The sequence below is a fragment of the Mesoplodon densirostris genome, chromosome 6, assembly GCF_025265405.1.
Source record: "Mesoplodon densirostris isolate mMesDen1 chromosome 6, mMesDen1 primary haplotype, whole genome shotgun sequence".
NCBI classification, from domain to species: Eukaryota; Metazoa; Chordata; class Mammalia; order Artiodactyla; family Ziphiidae; genus Mesoplodon; species Mesoplodon densirostris.
The window spans coordinates 22,007,376-22,030,651 of record NC_082666.1 but is presented as its reverse complement, the minus strand read 5'-3'; the positions used below and the strand labels follow the sequence as shown (position 1 = coordinate 22,030,651).

The window sequence follows — 23,276 nt, the reverse complement described above, 5'->3', positions numbered from 1 at the left end:
TACTAACACATGGTGCCCAGCACAGGGCACAGTATAGTGCTTAACACATAGAAGTGCTCAATAAATGTTTGTTGAATGAATGCATGAGTAAGTGAGGAAGAAAGGTTTCATTGTGAAGAATGTGCATTAGATTCACTTTGGCTTATAACAAAGAAGAACAAAGAAAAGGTCATTCTCTGCAACTTGAACTACCATTGAGAGGGAATAAACTATAAGGGCTTGGTAAAGTGTAAACCACCAGACAAATGGAGATTATTATCAATACATTAATATGACATTGTGCTAGATGCTGTGTGCTCTGTAAAATGGACAGGACAGAGACCCTGCTCTCATGAATAAAGTCATCAGCCAGTTGAGATGCTCACAGAAGGCTCTTGATCAAGGGAAACAGTTTATTGTAGGTACACTAAATTTCTGAGACTATTGGAGACTTTTATTCAAAGAAAGCATTTAAGAAAGTAATAATTTCAATTTTAAGAATTGAACTTTAAAAATTAATTTTGTTTTCAAACACTAATAAAAATCAGTGTTTATCCTGAGAAAACCATAATTCAAAAAGAGACATGTACCAAAATGTTCATAGCAGCCCTATTTACAATAGCCCGGAGATGGAAACAACCTAAGTGTCCATCATCAGATGAATGAGTAAAGAAGATGTGGCACATATATACAATGGAGTATTACTCAGCCATAAAAAGAAATGAAATTGAGCTATTTGTAATGAGGTGGATGGACCTAGAGTCTGTCATACAGAGTGAAGTAAGTCAGAAAGAGAAAGACAAATACTGTATGCTGACACATATATATGGAATTTAAGAAAAAAAAATGTCATGAAGAACATAGGGGTAAGACAGGAATAAAGACACAGACCTACTAGAGAATGGACTTGAGGATATGGGGAGGGGGAAGGGTAAGCTGTGACAAAGTGAAAGAGCGGCATGGACATATATACACTACCAAACGTAAGGTAGATAGCTAGTGGGAAGCAGCCGCATAGCACAGGGAGATCAGCTCGGTGCTTTGTGACCGCCTGGAGGGGTGGGATAGGGAGGGTGGGAGGGAGACGCAAAAGGGAGGGGATATGGGAACATATGTATATGTATAACTGATTAAATTTGTTATAAAGCAAAAAATAAAAAAAATCAGTGTTTATTAAAAAGTAGCTATATATGGAAAAAATGAATACTTTGTTAATAAAGTTTAATTTACTGTAAAACAAGTGGATCTCATTTCTGGCTTCTCTAGTTGCACCATGAAATTATCTAGCTGCTGTAACTAAACAAGAGTGGCATCTAGTGGCCACAAACATAAACTACAGCTCCTTGAAAGGTCAAGTCAGAGATCCTGGGTATCATTTCATCCACCTTGCGGGTTACCAGATTTCCAGATTTCACAGAGATATAATTTATTTTTAATGGAGACTTACATGGAGTTGTTGAGATTTTATTTTTTTGAGTCAGGATGTTAAACAACAACAATAACAAATACCACCTACTATCTAACAAAAAATAGAACATAATCTCAGAACAAAGGAAATGTACTTCAAATATCAAATATTTAGCTTTAAAAAAAAATGTTCCACATTGTTTTTTCTTTCTTCAATAGGAAAATGAGACCTGGAAATCTTTGTGGACAGGTACCAATGTATAGCCTGGTAATTGGGAACTGGTGCTCAACTGAAACATTCTTTCTACAATAGAGTGTCCTCGGCTTAAGTACTCCCAGCAGTGGAGAGGTGCCCCTTCCGCTACCTCCTTCCAGCTCTGCTAGATAGGTTTCTCTTTAAGTGAGGGTAAAATTGGCAGCCTCCACCCATGTGTCCTGATTTTGGCCTGGGGGGTCTCCATGAAGAAGCCTAAACTCTTTTTTATTTTGACGTGTGAAAGTGGCTCTCAGATCCCCAGCGCTCACCTCTCATGATCTCTTCCCTAGGCTGAATCCCCTTGTTCCTTCAGCCAGTACTTATACTCTCAGCTGGCGGAGCAATAAAGTACATTCTATGCCTTCCAGGAGTCTGGTTGCTACAAAGTTAAGATTACAGACATTCCTGAAAAAATCCTGTGAAGGATTAGAAATCTGAAAACTTCTTTCCCCAGGCTAACCAACTCAGAGCAGTAAATAGTTGGCTGGTAGGAAGCAGCAGCATAGCACAGGGAGATCAGCTCCGAGCTTTGCGATGACCTAGAGGGGTGGGATAGGGAGGGTGGGAGGGAGACGCAAGAGGGAGGGGACATGTGTGTGCATATGGCTGATTTGCTTTGTTGTGCAACAGTAACTAACACGTATTGTGAAGCAATTATACTCCAGTACAGATCTATTAAAAAAGAATTTTACTTACTCGTCAACGTTGGCAGACAGGCAGCAGGCACCCAGGGGGCTACATTCTCTTACATTACAAATTATATCATTTGCACGTCTAGGTCAAATCTCCTCCCCCAGGCCTCCTGAGTCACTGAATAATGCTGAGTTCTTCCGTTGATCATACTCCATTACTGACCTTTCTAACTTTCTTGCTAGTGGTCTGTGCTTTACATAGGAACAGATGGGTTAGTCTGCCGTTTAATTCATTTTAGCTGTGAGTGATTAAAAGAAAAGAATAGTACGCCCTCCCTATTTAAGGACATTTCCCAGACATTGCACCCCACTTTGTTGGCCACTCCTAGCTCCAAGGGAGGCTGTGTTGTTTTTGTGCTAAGAATAAGAATGAAGGGGAGGGACTTCCCTGGTGGTCCAGTGGCTAAGACTCCACGCTTCCAATGCAGGCGGCCCGGATTCTATCCCTGCTCAGGGAACTAGATCCCACATGACGCAACTAAGAGTCCAAATGCCACAACTAAAAAACGATCCCGTATGCCGCAGCAAACATCCTGCAAGCCACAGCGAAGATCCCCACATGCCGCAACAAAGACCGAGCGCAGCCAAATTAATGAATAAATATTAAAAAAAAAAAAAGAATGAAGGAGAAAACAGGTCGGAGACAACCAGCTATGTTGACGACTAACTTGTGCCACGTGTACAAGATCAGACAGAGGTCAAGTGATCACTAATCAAGCCTGGTGATCAGCCTCTCTGGAAAATCACTAAACTTAACACGAAACTGTATAGGACTCCACACCTAAAATGCCCTAAAATAAGATGAATGACAATGACCAGTGGGCAAAATTGGGACAAATGAAAACATACCCAGTAGAATCATGATCATTTAAACAAATGGGATGTTTTCACTCAGATTTTCTGGATTAGTGTTTCTCTGCAGGAATTCCTTCCCAGCATTTCTCAGAAATGTTATGTTTTTCCAAAGCCCAAATCCTAATAAAAATAAGTTGAGGAATCTAGAAACCTGAGAGAACTATTCCCCTGTGAGAATTAAAACTTAATGATCAACATAGAGATCTCACTAGTTCAAAGGAATCCACTAATACCAAATCGAAAGCAAGAGTAGAAAACGCAAAAGCATGTATTGGAAAATTAAGGTCGACAGTTCCAGAATGGAATGGGAGCAGGAAGGAGAGATGTCACAATCTAATCAGTCTTGCCTGTGGTGGGGTAGAGCTGGCTCACAAAGGAGAGAGAGAGAGCCGGCCAGCTGTGAGCATATCTTTCTGACTCTCGGTGACATCACGTAGGTAGCTTGAAATTGACCCTAGTGGGAATATTTACACCTCCCCTCAGAAATTGGCAAAAGCTACATATTATGACTTTTCTCCCCCCCAGGGGGTCAGTTTACCAGCACACACTGGTTATAAGTGTGTGCTTGTAGCCAGGTCTGTTTCTAACAGCAACTCATTTCTACAAATAAAATAAATATTAGTAAGTTCATACACATAGGATATTTATACAAATCGTATGAGTGGTGTCAGAAAAAAATAACAAACTTTGGAAGCAAAATAAGTCTTTATATTGGCAATTTCAAGAAGTGATTCTGTGTAGTGCTATTAACACTGCTAGCAGGTCTGAACATTAATACTATATGAAAACTTTCCAATAATGTAGCTGGCATTTCCAAATATTTGAGTATTCACCATAGGCTACAGTTCTTTGTAAATACTTAACAGAAGAGATGCAAAAGAAAAAGATGAAATCAGAAACTGCTCTAAAATCTGAATTGGCAAGAGCAATTTTTTTTTGTTAACCCAAGCGCTGGATTTATTTGCTCACTATTCATTTTCACATCCCACCCTCTCCACAACTTTCAGTAAAGTAAGGACTACAAAACAGGGGTCTCCAATCAGGTCCAGGCAGTAGCCACCAGCAAGGGCAATATTAAATTCAATGGCAAAATCAAGACTAAGGCAAGCAGACCAAAAATAATAATAATAATTTAAAAAGGAAATTAGCTTCTATGAAGCAACATGCACCCTAATACTCAACTTGAAGACGTTTGGGACACACTCTTAATTCAACCAACATCAATGCAAAATGAAAGTTTTCTATGTCTGGAATACCTGTCACAAAGCAAAGATCAAGATTATCTTTAATTCTTGTCCTTTTAAAGTTGGAACAATTAATTCTTTGTCTTTTTAAAGTTCATTTTTCAAATGATAACTTTTAAATATCAAATGTTTGTGGTATTCTCTTTCAATTTTAAGTGATTTTGTTTGGTATTTATTTGGGGTTAATGTTTCCTTCCTTTTAACGTTTTCTATATCCAATGTCTGTATTAGGTAGAGATCATTTTTCCATGTTATTGAAATAATCTTGTCATAATATATTGATTCATAATAATAACAAACTATAAAACTATGTTATTTACTGAAAACTTCTGAAACTTTTAGCATCATTCTATCACAGAAAATTATTCACTGTTTATTATTATGGTCACTCATTATTTAAAAGCATGTAAATAAGTGTTATGAATAGTGCATAATAATTTATGATTTCAGAAATTCCCAAGAATTCCTGGAAATTCCAATCTGTCATCCCTGACTGCTGAACATTAGTATCAGTTGGGAATTTGGAAACATCATTCTGGATCATTGACTTTCAAACTTTCTGAAGCAGCAGATCTTTTTTTTTTTTTTTGCGGTACGCGGGCCTCTCACTGCTGCGGCCTCTCCTGTTGCGGAGCACAGGCTCCGGACGCGCAGGCCCAGCAGCCATGGCTCACGGGCCCAGCTGCTCCGTGGCATGTGGGATCCTCCCGGACCAGGGCACGAACCCGCGTCCCCTGCATCGGCAGGAGGACTCTCAACCACTGCGCCACCAGGGAAGCCCCAGCAGACCTTTTTTTAATCAAATAAAATATACCTTGGAAATAGAAGATATAAAGGAGATAAAAATGAAACTCTGGCTGAAGGAGATGGGAGAATAAGGAGATGTGACTCTGTCCTAAACTTTGTGACCAAATTGCTGAATGGCTTGGGGTTCATCACTTTAGTGTCTCGAGGTCTTAGTTTTCTCATCTGTAAACTACGGTCGATACCACTCCACTGGGTCCCCGTGCATATCGCAGGAGACAGTTGTGATGATGCTGCAGAAGAGCTTTGCAAACCTGGGACACCTTGTAGAGTTTCAGGTGCTGGACAGACAGAGAACTTCCACACACCTGATCCAGCCCTTGTGCTGTGAGCCTGATGGAAGAGCAAGGACCCCAGACTCCACGCCCCACCCTGGCTACTTTCCTAGGACTCTCTCTCTGCCAGTGTCCCTTCCTTTTAAGAGCTGGGGTTTCAAGACATAAACAAGACCTCAGATTTAAAGTGGGATCAGGCAGCAAAACACAGACATTTTTATTCCTCACGTGAAAATTATGAATTATGAAAAGGGGGTTTGAATTTTGAGGAAGTTCCAAGTTCACTGAAACGGGGGCCAGAAAGTTGTATTTCAGTCTGGAACTGCCATACAGTCTAGAGCAATGTCAGGTCCCTCACAGAACGTCAGGTCACATATCTGTAAAAGGCCAGGCGGGCTAGGATGACTCCACTTTTCCACTCACAGGATTCATGTTACCTCGTTCCCCAGCTAAGCTCACACAGGAAAAGGAATCAATTTTGTTCATCTGTGTCCAGAGTGTTCCTGCTAAGTGGACCTCTAGCATTCCTCCGCCCAGAGAGCTCTTTTTGCAAATAACAACAGTAATAGTAAAGTTTGCTCTTTTTAACCTTTGTACTGTCTTTTTAAAAAATAATGTTACATGGAATAAAAAGCAACAAATTCTTGTTAAAATATATTCAAACGATGCAGAAGAATATAAAGAAAACAGTGTTTCCTTCTCCCTCCGAGCCTATCCCTAGTGGTAATCATATCCTTCCAGACTTTCCTCTATGTTTATACAAACACATACACATAAGTGTAATTTAGGAGTTTTTTGGTTCTTTTTTTTCCTTAGGAAGAAAGGATATTTGTTTATTTGCTCCCCCTTTCTTCTTATAAGACCATTCTGTAACTTACTTTTCTTTCTCTATTTTTAGTAGGCAGTTTCCAAGTCAGTACATTTTTGTAATGACTATTATTCCATTTGTGGCTGTACCACAATTTGTTTATATATTTCTCTGTTGATGGTACTTGGATCTTTATAATATTTTGCTATCAAAAATAAAACTGCAAGAACACCCTTGCGTGCTTGTATGGCTGTCTCCACAGGATAGGACTGGGATTGCTGGAGATACACGTCGCATAACACCTAGCACAGCCTGCTAGTCACCGTGTTGTTACTCTCACCCTACTCATCTGAGAAGTATGATTTCTATCTTCCCATCTTTTTCTATAAAGTAGTCCAGCCCATCTATCCCCTGAGCCCAACCGCCTTCTTCAGCTCTAATACTTGCATCCCCTCAGATGCCACCTTACATGTTCCTCGACAGACAGGAAAGGGATTCCTGATGGGCAAATTCCAACCTTGGTGAGCACTAATGGCGGAGCCAAGGATACTCTGCTGCTGTAACAAATTACCACAAACTTAGTGGCTTAAAACAATACAAAGGTACTATCTTACAGTTCTGGAGCCAGAGTCCAAGATGGGACTCACTGGGATTCATGTCAGAGGGCTGAGTTCCTACCTGGAGACACTAGGTCTGTTTCCTTGTCTTTTCTTTTCCATCTTCTAGAGGTTGCCCTCATTTCTTAGCTGGTGACCTTCACCTCACTCTGACCTGACTTTCATGCTTCCCTCTTTCACATTTAAGGACCCTTTTGATTACATTGGACCCATCTGGATAATCCAAAATAATCTTTTTATTTATTGATTTATTTTTGGCTGCGTTGGGCCTTCATCGCTGCGCGCGGGCTTTCTCTAGTTGCAGCGAGAGGGAGCTACTCTTCGTTGTGGTGCGCAGGCTTCTCATCGTGGTGGCTTCTCTTGTTGCAGAACAGGGGCTCTCGGCATGCAAGCTCAGTTGTTGCAGCACGTGGGCTCAGTAGTTGTGGCTCACGGGCTCTAGAGTGCAGGCTCAGTAGCTCCACGGCATGTGGGATCTTTCCGGACCAGGACTTGAACCCATGTCCCCTGCATTGACAGGCGGATTCTTAACCACTGCGCCACCAGGGAAGCCCCAATCCAGAATAATCTTATCTTAAGGTCAATTGATGAGCCAGTGGAATTCCATCAGCGACTGTAATTCCCTTTGCCGTGTAGTATGAGTGGTGGCAGGGCAGCCCCTGCCAGCAGTGGGCCCTGCTATCTCCCTCCACAACAGTGTGAGGCGGAGGCAGGAGGCAGCAGAGGTGGGAGATGCCCTGGCAGGTTTCTCAGCCTTGCCTGAACTGGGGACCAGGGATGAGAATCCATACGTTCTCTCAGGACGCAGAAGGCAGGTGCGTCTAGCTAAGCCTCTCCCTCAGGCTAGGCTGAGTCCCAGGACACTCCTTCTACCCTCCCCAACCCACCCAAACACAACCCTCAGGCCCTGAAGTCCCTGCAGTCACCCTCACATCCAGATCCCAGCGTTTCCTAGAAACTTAGCAACCATCCCCCAACTCCTCAGTCTTTTCTACCTCAACCTTGTGAATTTTGCAGAATATGTGTGTGTCTGTCTGTCGGTCCTGAGAATTTGTCACCATTTCTACGTCTGTGTTTGACTGGGTTTTTATGTCTCTTCCTCAGATTGGAGTTGGTTCATTTTATAACTTAGAAAAATTAATTTTGTTCTTTTCCTTTGTAAGTTTCTTGCTTTCTCTTATCCAAAAGCAAACCATTTATTACAGGAAATACAGATAAACAAAAAGGGAAAACATGAAACACACAAACACCCCACCCACCTGGAGACAATCACTACTTAACACCTGGGCATGTAGCTCTCCACAACCTCTTCCATGCATCTAAGTGTATTTTAACAGAAATAGAATTTTACCACAGGGCACGTTTATAGTTCTCCAATTCCCTCTACTTTTTACTTACTGATATATGATAAATGCCCTTTCATAGTAATGAGTTTAAATTTACCTCATTGTTTTTACACCTGCCTAGTGTCATGTTGTGTCTCTGCTAGGATTTGCCCGGCCCCCCTCTGATTGGTGTTTAGTCTGCTCCTTTCACTCTTACAAATGCACTGGATGAATGCATCTGTGTGTGTGTGTGTGTGTGTGTGTAGCAGTGTGTGTCTTTTCAAGTGTCCTGTCCTGAGGGGAGCAGGGACTGGCAGAGCACAATGGCCCTTTTCAACTCCTTGGAACAAGTGGTTTCCTTTAAGGAAGGTACTTTTCCGGAAAACATGTTATTTCAGGGTCTCCTGATTCCAGGATCCAGCCTGTCCCAGAGAGAAACACCAAGCTGCTTGCAGGGTCAGGAGTGTGGAGGAAGGGCAGGCGGAGGGGCAGGGGCTCCTGACAGCTGGGTTTCCAGGCTCTTCCCTCCCTCACATGGCCTCTAGACAAGGGGGCAGGATTCTCACCTCCTCTGCACCAGGCTGAGGCCCAGCCAGTGAGTGGCGGGGGCAGCACTGGGACAGAGCTGGGCAGAGCGGAGCAGGGTTCTCCCTCCCCTTTGTCCTGGGGTGGACCTGGGCGTGGAGAGGCACAGTCCATACCTCTGCAGGGAGGCCTTGGCTGGGCAGTCCAGGGCTGAGGTCTGTTAACCCAGCAGTCCAACCCTTGGCAGAGTTATCTGGGGTGAGGTTTCCTGGGCTGCCTGTTTGAACTGTATATGGCAAAGACCTCTTCCTTCTTCAAAGACAGATCCAGGTGGGTCACGTGTGAGCAAGGCTCTTGTACAGGGAGACCCAGGGCAAATCAGATCCCTGGTGCTCCAGCCTTTCCTTCATCCTGAAGATATGAAATGGGTCGGCTGAGACTTGCAGCCCCCATTTACAGAGGAAAAGGGCAGGTTCACTTTGTGTCTGCAGGTTCTAGCAGCGCTGGGACGCATTGGCCCAGAGTGACCCACAGCGGGGGCTCAGGTCCCTCGACTGTAAAATGGAGATGAGGGGGTCGCTGTGAGCAAAGACGAGATGAAACGCAGAAAGCATAGTGCCTGGCACACAGTAGGAGTCCAATAAGTAAGAACTAGTATCAGCAGAATGAACAGAGAGAATGCTGCATTTGGAGACTGAGAGATTGGGGGTTCAAGTGCAGCTCCACCCAGACTTCCAGGTGACCTGGAGCAGCCTCTTCCCTCACCGCCACCAAGTAAACACTCCCGGCTTTGCCAGCCTCCTGGTGCCAGCCTTAGCCTCTGTCCTTACACTGCCACCTCCTCCCTTGGGGATAGAGGGGCTCCGTGCTGGCCTGTTAGAGAACCCCTCCCTCTTCTTACACAATGGGCTGCACTGGGAGGAATGGCAGGAGAACGTCAGGCCAACACACACCACGGCATGCTCACAAACACGCCTGACAACATACACACTCACACCATACAACGCACACACAGATGCCACACGCACGCACCGCACCCAAACCACACACATTCTCGCCCCCACACACTCCACACACGTAAGAAAAGCAGGACTGTAGGAGCTGCTCCTCCCTTCTCTGGGGCATCATTCCAGGATCTCCTTGACCCCAGCTCCCCTAGACCCATCTCTGAGCAGCTGCTCCTGCTTCACCAAGAAAACAGACTATCTGGCATGATGCCCTCATCTCCCTCCTTCCCCACGCGCCCCACACACAACATGAGCATCTACCCATGTCCTCAAGCATCTTTCCCAGCAGCATTGCCCTGCCCCCCACCTGCCATCCAGACCTGACCCCTCGGACCCCCTCCGCGTGCTCCAGCTCCCAGCCCCACCCTTCCGTGGGTCCCTTCCTCGTTGGCGACTGTCAGTGTCTCCCTCTGCAATCCTTCTCCTTCGGGCCTTCCATATGCTCAACCTCCCTCCCCTTCTTAAAAAGACCAGTAGTAGGGGCTTCCCTGGTGGCGCAGTGGTTGAGAGTCCGCCTGCCGATGCAGGGGACACGGGTTCATGCCCTGGTCCGGGAAGATTCCACATGCCGCGGAGCGGCTGGGCCCGTGAACCATGGCCGCTGAGCCTGCGCGTCCGGAGCCTGTGCTCCGCAACGGGAGAGGCCACAACAGCGAGAGGCCCGCGTACCGCAAAAATAAAATAAAATAAAGACCAGTAGTAAACTCTCCCTCTGGCCACCATACATCGCCCTGCCTCCCTTCAGATTATCTTCGGCTGTGATCTCCTGCTGACTCAGCTCCCACTGCCTCCACCGCCCCTGCGCACGCACGCGCCCACGCACAAGCACACAGCCGTGGGGCTGCTCCCTTCACTCCTCTCAAACCGTTCTCGCCAAGGTCATTGTCAACTGTCACGTTGCCTAACCCAAGGTCTCTTCTGGGTGCTCACCTTCGCTGGCCCCCCTGATGCTTTCAACCAACTGACCCGCCCTCTCTGAGAACCACTCCCTCCCTCGTAGGGTTGTCCGAAAAAATACCAGACACCCAGTTCAATTTGAACTTCACATAGACAACGAGTAATGTTTTAGTATAAGTGTGTCCCAAATACTGCATGGGACCTATGTATACCAAAAATTATTTGTTGGGCCTCCCTGGTGGCGCAAGTGGTTGAGAGTCCGCCTGCCGATGCAGGGGATACGGGTTCGTGCCCCGGTCTGGGAGGATCCCATATGCCGCGGAGCGGCTGGGCCCGTGAGCCATGGCCGCTGAGCCTGCGCGTCCGGAGCCTGCGCGTCCGGAGCCTGTGCTCCGCAACGGGGGAGGCCACAACAGTGAGAGGCCCGCATACCGCAAAAAAAAAAAAAAATTATTTGTTGTCTACCTGAAATGAGAATTAACTGGATGTCCTGTATTTTTATTTGCTAAATCGGGTAACCCTACTCCACACTTCTCTGCCCCCCTCGCTCCCCACCTTCCTGCCCCTTCTCTAGCTGCTCCTCCTTGGCGCAGAGTCCTTCCTATGGCAGCCACGTGGCCAGAGTGGCCCATCGGGCACCCTCAGAGGCCAGACCTCCTCTCAAGGTCAGTCCTGCCCCCTTCAACAGGCAGGTCCTGGGAGAGTCATTCCTTCAGGGCTGGCTGGAGACATGAGTCAGGAGACTCAGAATTCTGCACCCTTCAAACCATATGCTAAATATGGCCTGGCATTTGTTTCATGGGTACAGAGAAAACAGATTTTCTATAAATAAAAACTGAACATCTGGGCTTCCCTGGTGGCGCAGTGGTTGAGAGTCCGCCTGCCGATGCATGGGACACGGGTTCGTGCCCCGGTCCGGGAAGATCCCACATGCCGTGGAACGGCTGGGCCCGTGAGCCGTGGCCGCTGAGCCTGCGTGTCTGGAGCCTGTGCTCCGCAACGGGAGAGGCCACAACAGTGAGAGCCCGCGTACGTACCGCAAAAAAAAAAAACAAAAAACTGAACATCTATTTATTTGTGATGCAGACAAGAGCTTTGTTACATACTGTCAATATAACATAACATTTTAACTTATTCGAAATTAACTTTCAGTTCTGTCATTTGGAGTTCTATCATTTTTCTGTCATTCCTGAGTGACCCAAGTCACTTAAAGTCTCTAAGAATAGAAGTGACCTATAAGAATATAGTAATAAAGTCTCATTCAAAATATGTTTCAAAGTCTTCTTTCTGGCTTTCCTGTTAATAAAACATCTTGTACTTTCTGTGACTCTATTTTTCTCTTCTGTTTCCTTTTGTGATTCCCCAACCCTGATTCTTGGGAGACCCATAAAAGGATATGCATTTTCAATTATAAAATAAATAGCCAGTTCCCAGGAAGCAGCCCTTTGGTTTCAGAATTTCAGGGCTGATTTCGGGTAACGGGTAGGAGGCAGATCTCAGGGGTGGGCTCTGCAGGATATGCACAGGCAAGTAGCAAAATGACTCAATTAGAGGAACAGATAAGAAGTGGTTTGTAAAACTGTCCACTGAGGGCGCTGCTTCCTCTGGTGGCAATAGAACCAGTTTCATAGGCATCCTGGGATAACTTGAGTTAACCAACACTCTGTTCACAATAAAGTCCAGTGATATTTCAGTTCACCGTGAAGCTCAGAAGAGCTGGCCCACCATGCCATCCAACTCTGCCCGGTCACTCAAGCTCCGGACCTCTCCTATGCCCCATCCTGTGGGTTGGGTCCAGCTGAGCTCTCAGGGGTCAGAGCTGACTCCCACCTGGTCCCATCACCATGGATCTCCCAGACTGGAGGCCATGGCAAGCTGGGATGGGATGGGACAGGGAGTTTTCTGGATACAGGCAGGGAAGGACAGGAATGACAGGCTTGATGGAGTGGGTCATCAGAGAAGGCTTGCTGGGGGGTAGATGAGTCTGACCACCAGCAGAGCAAATCCTGGGGGCTGGTAGGTCTCACATGAAAGTCCAGAAGTCCCGGACACCCGCCACTGGCTGGGCATGGTGACCTGGCCCCATGGAGAGAGAAGCCTCCTGGCGAAACGTGGCCACTGTGAAGCTGGGGCGTGGGTCCCCCTGAGAATCCTGGGTCCTTGAGTCACAGCTGAAACAGCAGAGGATGCAGGTGATGGCCACAGTGACCACAAATAGCACGGCCACCATTCCAATCACTGCCGTTTCCATGGCCCCGTTTGGCCACTGACCCACTAAGCAACCCGGGATGCGTCTCGGACCTTAGCTCCCCATCCGAAGCGAGGGGCTCTTGGTGATGGCAGGTACCCTTGCTCCTCCAGCTCCTCTTCCGGTGGTCTTCTAAGAAGATACCGGTCTGAGGCCCTGGCTGGTGCCCCCTCTGGGCCGTTGGGTGCCCCACATGGCTCTACTCCGACCTCAGGGGGTCTCTGTCACTGTTTTCTAAGCCTCAGGCCAGGTTTCTAAGAGCCATGGGCAACTCCCCTGGCAGCTCTGGAAGAAGTGCTGTCCTGAAAGATGTGAGCTCAAGACTCCCTGGATGCAGAGGGCTGGAAGGAGAAGGCAGAAGACTTTGCTCAGAGGGAGCCTCACTAACCCGGCCCTCTGATGACGCATATGGAGTTCACGAGTGTTTTTACACTCAGACAAAAGACAAAATACTCCCCATCCTGTGGATCCGAGATGAGCCCAGGCTCCTCCCCTGCAGGAACCTTGGGCCAGTCCTTGAATCAGCCTATCTGCTGCCTCTCGAACCCCTGGCCCTGTGCTGGGGGCAGGGACGAAAGTGGGGAGGAGGCAACGGCAGCTCTGGGCCAGATGCAGGGAGTGCTGCTGGGAAACAAGTGCCCTTTCATTTGACCTCCTTTTCTGCACGGGCTGGGAGAGTGCTGTTGAGATAAGGCAGGTCATGCTCCCGGCGGGGTATCTGAGCCCTTCAGTAACTACTGTGGGCTCCTTAGTCCCTCTCCCCAGGCTTCTGCTCCAGCCTCCCCGCAGCCCTCCTCGCTGCCTGCTCGTGCCGTGAAAACTTACCCTGGGCTCCGCGAGGGACAGCTCTGGCTGTACGCAGTGCCGTGGGCTCCTGGCCCGGTGGCCACCCCAGGGGCCAGGCCATGGCACACTCATTCCCAGGGTACCGCAGCCTTGGTCCTGCCTGGGACGAGGCTCTGAGATGTCTGAGCGGCTGTGAGCACTTCCTGCATTCCTTCCTCCAATTGTGAGTGAGGGCCCAGGACCCGCACAGCTGCCGGCTCCCTTGGTGACTGCACTCACCCCACCTCAACCCCCATGCACACCCATGCCACTCCAGCCCTGCTCCCTGCCAGGGTCTCCACTTCACCGGCTCAGGGGAGGGGGTGAGCCAGGCCCAGGCCACGAGTAAATCTGCAAGAAGGGGCTCCATCCTGACTGTCACTCGGTCACAGCCCTTCCACAGCCAACACCTCCTGAGACCACCACCACTTCCGGAAAGTAGACTGCGTTATTAGCCTCACTTTACCCAACCTTGGAGAAAAGGTATTGTGAGAAACAATAATTCCAGGTACTAGACACAGTCAGGTACTGTCTAGTATCATGGTTCCAGCAACATTGCGAAGTGATATTATCTCCATTTCAGAGATAACAGTGCCCATAGTCACAGAGGTTAAATGCCCTGCCCAAGGCCTACTGCTAGTTAGTAGTGATAACTAGAGTACCAAATAGTCTAGGAGGGGCTTCCTCCCTTTCCTCTTAGTTCGATGCTCTCTCTAGTTACCACCAGTCCACAGAGCAAGTGTCTCCTTCTACAGTTTTACTGATCAGAGTGCAAAGGCCCAGAGAGGGCCAAGGCCTAGCCCAGGGTCACACAGCCTGGGTCCTTTTCAATTTCTCCAAGGCCCAGTGAACTTTCTTTGGTACTAGTTGTAGGAAACTGCCTACACACAGAATGGGAGAGTGACAATTCGGAGTAAATGATACCCTGCTAAATTCTCTCTCTTCCCTTTTCTAAGATGACCGGACACCCACACAGAGGGGGAGCCCAGAGCCAGCGGGGGCTATGACAGAAAGCTGGATACTGAATTATTTGTATTAGCTGGGGCGACCAGAAGCAGGAGACAGGAAACATGATAAACCAATCTGTGGGGCCTGTGGTTTCAGACTGAATTACCAAAATCAATTAGTCAGTTTGGGAGATGGAGGGCACCAGGGGAACTGCTTGTCCTAAGGGTTTATTCCAGGTATTTTCTCTTCTTGTGACTTTTGTAATCCTATGATAGACAGTCCCTGCCTATGAGCCCCAGATGCAATGGGGCTCCCAAAGATGTCTACCACTTAGACACACATCTGTCCTCCCAGCATCCATCACTGTCTACTGGTCAGAAGAAAGACCACGCCCCGTACATTCCATATACATATATACATATTTTTTTTCTTTTGGCCTTACCACGTGGCATGTGGTATATTAATTCCCCCACTAGTGATCGAACCTGCACCCCTTACAGTGGAAGCTCAGAGTCTTAACCACTGGACCACCAGGGAAGTCCCCCATACATCCCACTTATATTAACAAGGGAAAAGATGATGGCAGGCATCCTGGTTCTCCCAGAGGATGCTCGAAGCCACACTTAGGAAAGACAGGCCAGCCAGGCTGACATGGGGCTCTGCAGAGGGATGGGGGGCATGGTCCAAGCTAGCAGGCTACAGACCTCCACACACCCCCAACACTGGGGAGATAGGGTAGGAACACAAGCTCCCTCAGCAAGGCCCCAGGAGCTCAACAGCCTAATCCTTGCAGGGTCCTACTGCTATACCTGGTGTCCCTGAAGCCCCAAGCTTCTGGCAGAGGTTATTCCAAGCACATTTACTTTCCTAGAGAGCATGAGGCTCTGGGAATCCTTCCTGAGTATCTGTTGTGTGGACTGGTCCCACCCTGGGCAGTGGGGAGCCCTCAAAGAGTTCTCAGACCTATGAAGGCAGGGGCCTTTGAATCTTGCCGTAAATCTCTAGGGAAAGAGAGTGTGTTCAGTGTGCCAACAGAAATAACGATAACAACAACAACAACAATAATAATACACTGGAAACCCATAGGAGTGAGTAACAGATTCAGATTCATCTTGGGCAAAGACACAGAGAAGGGAAGGTGCAGCAGTGCGGATAGGACAAAAGGAACACGGGTAGGCACGAAACAGACCAGGGGGCCTTGAATGGCCAACCAGGAGGCAGAGACTTGGTTCCAAGGGCAGTGAGGAGGCTACAGTGTGGGGACGCTTCACAAAGGGGCAGGGCTGGAGGTAGGCATCCCGGAGGGCCTGCGGCAGGAGTCCAGGATGGGGATGAGCTAAGGGCAGCCGTAGGGGGAGGCGGGGGAGGCGAGGGGAGGCGGGTTCAAAAGGCACTGTAGACCCTGATCCACTTTCCCAAGCCTGCCGTCTAGTCCAGCTCTCAGTGTGAATTGGCCTCCCTCTCCCCCTTCCACCCCTTCCCATCCCAGCCCTCACACAGAATCCACCAGGAAATAGAAAAGAAACAGGACATTCTGTTCCAGTGAGTCAGTCATCAGGCCCCGGACTTCCTGGCCTGTTCTCCAGCCCCTCCCCACCACCTGGCCTGGCCCCAAAGCCTCTCCCCCTCCACTTCCCACCCTGGCTCACAGGACTTCCTTCCTCAGGGAAGGCCTCAGTACAAGATTTCCTTCCTCACTTTGGAATTCCATCAGCTGTTCTGGGGTATTTGGGAACAGGCCTCCAGGCTTTGGCAAGAAGTTTCTGTCATCTATCCCATTTTAGGGAAGAGGAAACTGAGACTCCCTTGAGGTGAGCACTCCCCCAAGGCCACCCAACACCACACCCTCCCTCCCAGACACAGCGCCAGCTACACCCAAGCACGGGAGGGGTCAGGCTGGCTGGAGACTCAAGGCCTGGATAAGAAACCCTGACCCAGTTACCAAAGAAACATTAATTCAGCACAGCTCATGCAAGGGGGCTTCTGCAGTTCCAGAGCGCAGTCTGCCCTAGAGAAGGACTGAAGAGAGCCCTGGAGGTAGAGCCCAGGGGCCAGCCTGGACGGCCTCGCTCCTCCTCTCTCTGAGCCCTGTCTGGGCAGGGCTGCCTGCAAACCCTAACCTCCCCCTCATCAGAGCTCAGGCCCCAGGCCTTCTCACCTACTGTCCTCGGAGCCCTGCAGAGCCGCCCAATCACCCCCGCTGCAGGGCCCGCACCAGGCACTCGTTCCCACCGGAGAGGAAGGTCCAGGGCGAGGCAGACACAGGGCTGGCCGCTCCCTCCCTCCCACTTGAGTTACAATCAAGAGCCTCTTCACAAAAGCTTCTTAGTGGTTTTTCTTTTCTTGTATTAAGGCACCATTGACTTGACTGTGCAGCCTCAAACTGCCTTCTGCAAATGAAAGGGCGTTACCAGGGCGCCTCCCAGCTACCGCCCTGGCCAGAGGCCTGGCTGTTCGGAGAGAGCAGGGTACACCTTCTGTGCATCCCCACACCCCTGTGCACCTGCACCAGACTGGCCGTCACTTCTGGTGCCCGTTGGGACTTACAGTCACAAGGTGGCGTCCGCCCCCGAAGGACCACCACCACCCCTGCTCTCAGCCCCATCACCCTCCGGTGTGCGCAGGGCCACCCCTGGTGCTCTTCAGTTCTCCGCCTCCGTAGCACACTGGCGGGGCACAGTAGGCGAATGAAGCCCAAGCAGGTCCCGACGTTCACCGCTGAGAGGTGCCCTTCTGCACGGGAACCTCGGGGTCCCCGCATCCTGGTGATGGTGGGGCAGGCTGCCATTCAGGCATCAGCGGCGGCCTCGCTGGGCCTGGTGGGCGTGGTGGGCACGGTGGGCATGGTGGTGGGTGAGGTGATGGTGGTGATGGAGGGTCGCATGGGGCATGTGAGGCACACGGCCAGAATAACGGAAATGGTGCAAGCGTCCCAGGTGGCCCCGGCCTGAGGAGATCGGAGGCTGGGCCCACCGGACTCGGTTTCTCCTTGCAGCAGGGTGGTTCCTCTCCACGTCAGGCTCCTCCTGTCTACAGTACAAGCAGGCGGCCAGCAGCAGCAGCAGCAGAATAGCCACAGCAGCGCCTATGATCAAGCCCACGAGGGTCGTGCTCCCCAGGAGGCCCAGCATCTGGGAGTTGACAGCAGCCTCCGCTCGGTGGCTCCTCGCTGCTTCCTCCCCTTCGGCAGCCTCTGCTCAGCCCTCACGGTCACTGGACTTTGTTTTCTCAGCTCCTGTGGGCTGGAGAGCAGCCAGGGAATGCGGGTGCAGCCTCTCTGGGCTGGAGCTGCCAGCCAAGGGGAGGCCTGGCCGCTGTTAGCTCTGGGGAGGCCCACAGCGAGGCTTGGTTGGGACAGAGGAGCTGAAAGGAGGGGCTGCGGGGTGGGGAGAGGCCGGAGGCTGGAGATGAGAGTCTAGGCCCCCAGTCCTGCTGTTAGGCCAAGTGACTGGGCCAGCTCTGTCCTCTCCCTGGGCTTCCTCCTCTCTTAGAGAGAGCACAGCACATGGGTTCTCGAACCACATGACTCACTTGCCCTGTGATTGTGCACAAGTTTCCTAAACTCTCCGTGCCTCAGTTTCCTCATCTGTAAAATGGCTCATTAGAGCATATTTCCTCATAGGGTTTTCTGAGGATTCAAGGAGTTAAGATTTATAAGGCACTTAAACCAGATCCTGACACGTTTACCACTGATATTAAGGCAGTGGAGTTTGGACCAGTTGACTTGGGAGACCTCGTGCCATCTGAGAGTCTGCGGCTCCCTGTCCTGCAGCCCACAGAGGCCTCCTGGACTAGTCAGGTTCTATCGTGCAATTGTCCCACACTTCAGGAGCTCAGGCAGGCCCTACAGGCAGGGTTTTATCATCCAGGGAAGCTGAACAACGGTCTCTGCATCCTCAGTCCTGCTGGATCTGGGAGCTAAGAGGGTCTGGGTGTTAGCCCAGGGCTGCAGGAGGCAGGGAGGAGGCCGCTGAGGTCAGAGAGGCCCCAGTGCCAGCCTCCTGGCTTCCAACCAACAGGCTCAACTGGCCATAAATGGCAGGCCCTCGCTCCACCCCAGCCTCCCTGCCCAGCAGTTGTGACACGCCATTCCTGCCTGGGGGAGAATTTACAGAGGAGGCAGGACCTGAGCAGTTTCGGATCCCTCTCCCCGTCCTGGTCCTGAATCCTCTGTTCATCTAGACAAGCACTTACCCGTCCCACCCACACGTCCAGGGATGGGCGCCCACTATCTCCCTGGGCAGCCCCTTCTGCTGTGGGCTTGTTGGACTGTTCTCACAGCTCTTCCTCACACGCTGCAGGGCCTCCCCAAAGACCCAGCTCTGCATCTCCATCCCGAGACCACGGACGCCCGGGAGCCCTCCACAGTGAGCCCACCTCTGTGGGACCTTGGACAAGCCCCTCCCCTGCAGGCTGTTTCCTCCACTGGAAAAGTGCCAGGGCAAGAGGTGACCTCTGGGGACCTTCCCTCTCTGACCTCAATCTGAGATGAGCTCTCTCAGGGAAGCCCCAAACCCTTAGGGCAAAGCTCCTCTGGATGGAAAAGCCAAGCATTCCCTTCAACCAAATTGGGCTCTGGGGGCAGCGGGTCTAATGAGTCCTGGGGCTTTCACCTTGGGGTGGGGGGCATGGAGGGAGGAAGCCACTTGTACTTTTAATGATGCTCAAGTGAGAACTCCCTCCTGTGGCTTCTAGAGGCCTGCGAGCCCAGCTGCCTTCCCTGGGGGCCTGTTAAGGAGGGAAGTGTGCTGGAAGGAGGAGGAAGCCAAACAGAACTTTCTCCTTCTTGGGAGCTTCTCCAAGGAGACTCCCACCCCACACCAGCCACGGGAGGGGGGCAAGGCCCTGCAACTGGAAGAACTCCAGTTAGCACTAAGGGCCTCTTGGAATCACACAGACCCAGCCCTCACTGAGAGCCAGAGAAACTGAGGGAGGGGACTTGCCTAAGGTACCCCAGCTTTGTGGGCTATTCTAGACAGCAAATAGTCAAGACAGCACGATTCCTGGAATGAGGGGGGCTCCAGAGTGAGAGCTGAGATCAGCTGAGGACCGTCCACAGAGATAATAGGGAAAGGGTGTGCGGATTTGGATGACTTTGGGGGGAGCAGGGAATTGGGGGAGCTCCCCCATCCTACACACACATACACACACATTTATTTTCTTAAGTGCAGAGTCACTCCCCATCTGGACAGAAGATACAATCCCAAGGTAGGCATTTGATTTGAAGCTTTGGGCACTCGGGAAGGTGTTGAGACCACGGTCCTCCAGGACATCACAAGTGACTGAGACCTCCTTGGAGGGCTTGCAGGACTGATGACCTTAGAGGATGTGTGGCTGTGTCTAGGGATTCCCTGCCTCAGAAAAGCTGTCCTGTGGCGTTGTCACTGTATTTCTCCCTTAGGGTCGGGGCTTCTGCATGCTCCACAAGCAGCCTTCCAAGATGAGAGGCCAGAGTTCCAGACAATACATACGGCTGATGGGTCAAGACTTTTGGAGTTCATATCATTAGCTTCATGCCCATGCTCTCCAGGGTGCACAGACCTCTGCATGGACTTGCACACATGTGTACCCTTGTAAACCAACATTGCACTGAGAGAAAACTCATGCACCAAGAGTTGTGTGTGCACACACTTATACACACAAGTTCCCTACAAGCTCACAAACTTGTGCTTGTACGGGCTGCAAATGGTTTTCGGTTGTCCCATGACAGCAACCATTGTTTTCACTAATTGGTGGCACCACCTAGCGGTGACACTGTAAATAAATCAGTTTTGTATTCGGACCTGTCAAAAGTTATAGCTCCCCGGGGCTTCCCTGGTGGCGCAGTGGTTGAGAGTCCGCCTGCCGATGCAGGGGACACGGGTTCGGGTCCCGGTCCGGGAAGATTCCCACATGCCGCGGAGCAACTGGGCCCGTGAGCCATGGCCGCTGAGCCTGCGCGTCCGGAGCCTGTGCTCCGCAACGGGAGAGGCCACAGCAGTGAGAGGCCCGTGTACCACAAAAAAAAAAAAAAAAAAATCTAGAAACAATAAATGCTGGAGAGGGTGTGGAGAAAAGGGAACCCTCCTGCACTGTTGATGCGAATGTAAATTTATACAGACAGTATGGACATTCCTTAAAAAACTAAAAATAGAACTACCATATGACCCAGCAATCCTGCTACTTGGCACATACCCTGAGAAAACCATAATTCAAAAAGAGACATGTACCACAATGTTCATTGCAGCTCTATTTACAATAGCCAGGACATGGAAGCAACCTAAGTGTCCATCAACAGATGAATGGATAAACAAGATGTGGCACGTATATACAATGGAATATTACTCAGCCATAAAAAGAAATGAAATCAAGTTACCTGTAGTGAGGTGGATGGACATAGAGTCTGTCATACAGAGTGAAGTAAGTGAGAAAGAGAAAAAGAAATACCGTATGCTAACACATATATATGGAATTTTAAAAAGCAGTACTGATGAACCTAGTGGCAGGACAGGAATAAAGACTCAGACATAGAGAATGGACTTGCGAGCACAGGAGGGAAGGGGAAGCTAGGATGAAGTGAGAGAGTAGCACTGACATATATACACCACCAAATGTAAAATGGATCGCTAGTGGGAAGCTGCTGCATAGCACAAGGAGATAACCCGATGCTTTGTGACGACCTAGAGGGATGGGATAGGAAGGGTGGGAGGGAGGCTCAAGAGGGAGGGGATATGGGGATATATGTATACATATTGCTGATTCACTTTGTTGTACAGCAGAAACTAACACAACATTTTAAAGCATTTATAATCCAACAAAGATGTGAAAACAAACAAACAAATAAGTAAATAAAACAGGTGGATTTTAAAAAAACAAAAAGAAGGTTCATTTTGCTTAATTTATGTGGAACCCAAACCTCAAACGGATTAACATAACCAAGCTGGTGCAAACGATTTTCAACATTTGATTTGGATATTTTGAGTGTGTTGGCTACCTCCTGCATGGTATAACACTAATTGTTCTCAGTTAATATCTCAATTTGATCACTATCAACTTCAACTGGTCTACCCGAACATGGAGCATCATCCAGCGAGAAATCTCCAGCACGAAACTTTGCAAACCACTTTGGACACATTTGATTAGTCACAGCACCTTCTCCATACACTGCACAAAATTTTTTTTCTGCATTTCAGTGGCCTTTTTCCCTTTCTTGAACTAATAAAGCATAATATGCCAAAAATGTTGCTTTTTTCTTCCATTTTCAATATTAAAATGGTTGCACAAAAATTCACCAATTTTGATAAGTTTTTTTAAAATGCACGCTGAGGGCCTCCCTGGTGGCGCAGTGGTTGAGAGTCCGCCTGCCGATGCAGGGGATACGGGTTCGTGCCCCGGTCCGGGAGGATCCCATATGCCGCGGAGCGGCTGGGCCCGTGAGCCATGGCCGCTGAGCCTGCACGTCCGGAGCCTGTGCTCCGCAACGGGAGAGGCCACAACAGTGAGAGGCCCGCGTACCGCAAAAAAAAAAAAAAAAAAAAAAAAAATGCACGCTGATATGACAGCTGTCACAATACAATCTAACAAAATTGTTTTGAATGAAGTTAGAGGCAACAAAGTGCTACTAGAGCCATCATATGGAAAAAACCAAACGAACCTTTTGACTAACCCAATAATTGCATATCTAGAAAACTTAAAAGAATATGCTGGAAAACTATTCACACTAACAAGAGTTCAGTGAAGAAAAATTTTAAATAAAAATATAAAAAGCAGTGACTTTCCTATGTAATAGCAATAACAAATTCAAAAACATAATAGAATAAATATATCAGTAAAATTGGCAACAAAAATTATAAAATGTCGAGGCATAAACAAGGGTACTAATGGGCAGAAAAAAGACACCATGTTGCTGAGGGCCATGAAGGAAAACCTGAGTAACTGGAATGACGCATGTGTGTCTGACCAGGAAGAGCACCTATCGTAAGCCGTGCAAAGCTCAGTGAATACTAATCACGTGATCAATATTTACAGGCATCTGTTGAATTTATTGTTAAATGTGATAAAGGTAATTTTTGCAAAGTATTAACGCGCTGTTTTATTTTGCCTTTCTAAATATGTGAGCTTCTTCCTAGTTCATCTAGGGCATCCAACTGGAGAGAGATTTGAATTATTACAGAAGGAGTACAAAGAGGAGCTACTATGCAATCTTTGACACTTAAAGTAGGCTTTTGTCTTGCAAGTCAAGCTGTTTTCCTGAGAGGATCTTCTAAATCCTTTTTTCTCCCCCTTTCAACATACAGTAAGTCCCCTACATAGGAAACTTCAAGTTGTGAAATTTCAAAGATGCGAACGTACGTTCCATCAATGTCAGGCATGAGTGAAATTGCAGCTTGCCCTCCGTCTCCTATTGCTGACGATCCTTCAGCCCTACCATCTCCCACCTCCTCTCCCTCCTCCAGTCAGTAACTCTTCTTGCCGGTTTACTCAATGCCAGCCTCTGTATGCCAGCTCTAGTACTGTACTACTGTACTTTTCAAGGTACAGTACTGTAAGATTAAAAATGTTCTTTAGGGCCTCCCTGGTGGCAC

General features: G+C 48.9%; 3 protein-coding genes across 3 annotated transcripts in view; all 3 read right to left on the bottom strand.

The window, feature by feature from the left end:
* Positions 1-23,276, bottom strand: part of TMEM8B (transmembrane protein 8B) — a 131,803-nt gene that overhangs the window by 52,757 nt on the left and 55,770 nt on the right. The window lies entirely within an intron of this gene.
* Positions 11,804-13,156, bottom strand: SPAAR (small regulatory polypeptide of amino acid response). Its single transcript, XM_060100828.1, has one exon. It carries the CDS (start codon positions 12,940-12,942, stop codon positions 12,715-12,717), a length of 228 nt encoding a protein of 75 aa, XP_059956811.1. The 5' UTR covers positions 12,943-13,156; the 3' UTR covers positions 11,804-12,714.
* On the bottom strand, positions 13,210-17,909 carry HRCT1 (histidine rich carboxyl terminus 1). Its single transcript, XM_060100827.1, has 2 exons — positions 16,871-17,909; positions 13,210-13,280 (listed from the first exon to the last, which is right to left on the bottom strand). Exon 1 carries the CDS (start codon positions 17,841-17,843, stop codon positions 17,508-17,510), a length of 336 nt encoding a protein of 111 aa, XP_059956810.1. The 5' UTR covers positions 17,844-17,909; the 3' UTR covers positions 13,210-13,280; positions 16,871-17,507.

What these genes read in the sequence shown, in the direction of transcription:
- HRCT1 (XM_060100827.1), bottom strand. Translation starts at nt 17,843, where the DNA reads ATGCTGGGCCTCCTGGGGAGCACGACCCTCGTGGGCTTGATCATAGGC.
- SPAAR (XM_060100828.1), bottom strand. Translation starts at nt 12,942, where the DNA reads ATGGAAACGGCAGTGATTGGAATGGTGGCCGTGCTATTTGTGGTCACT.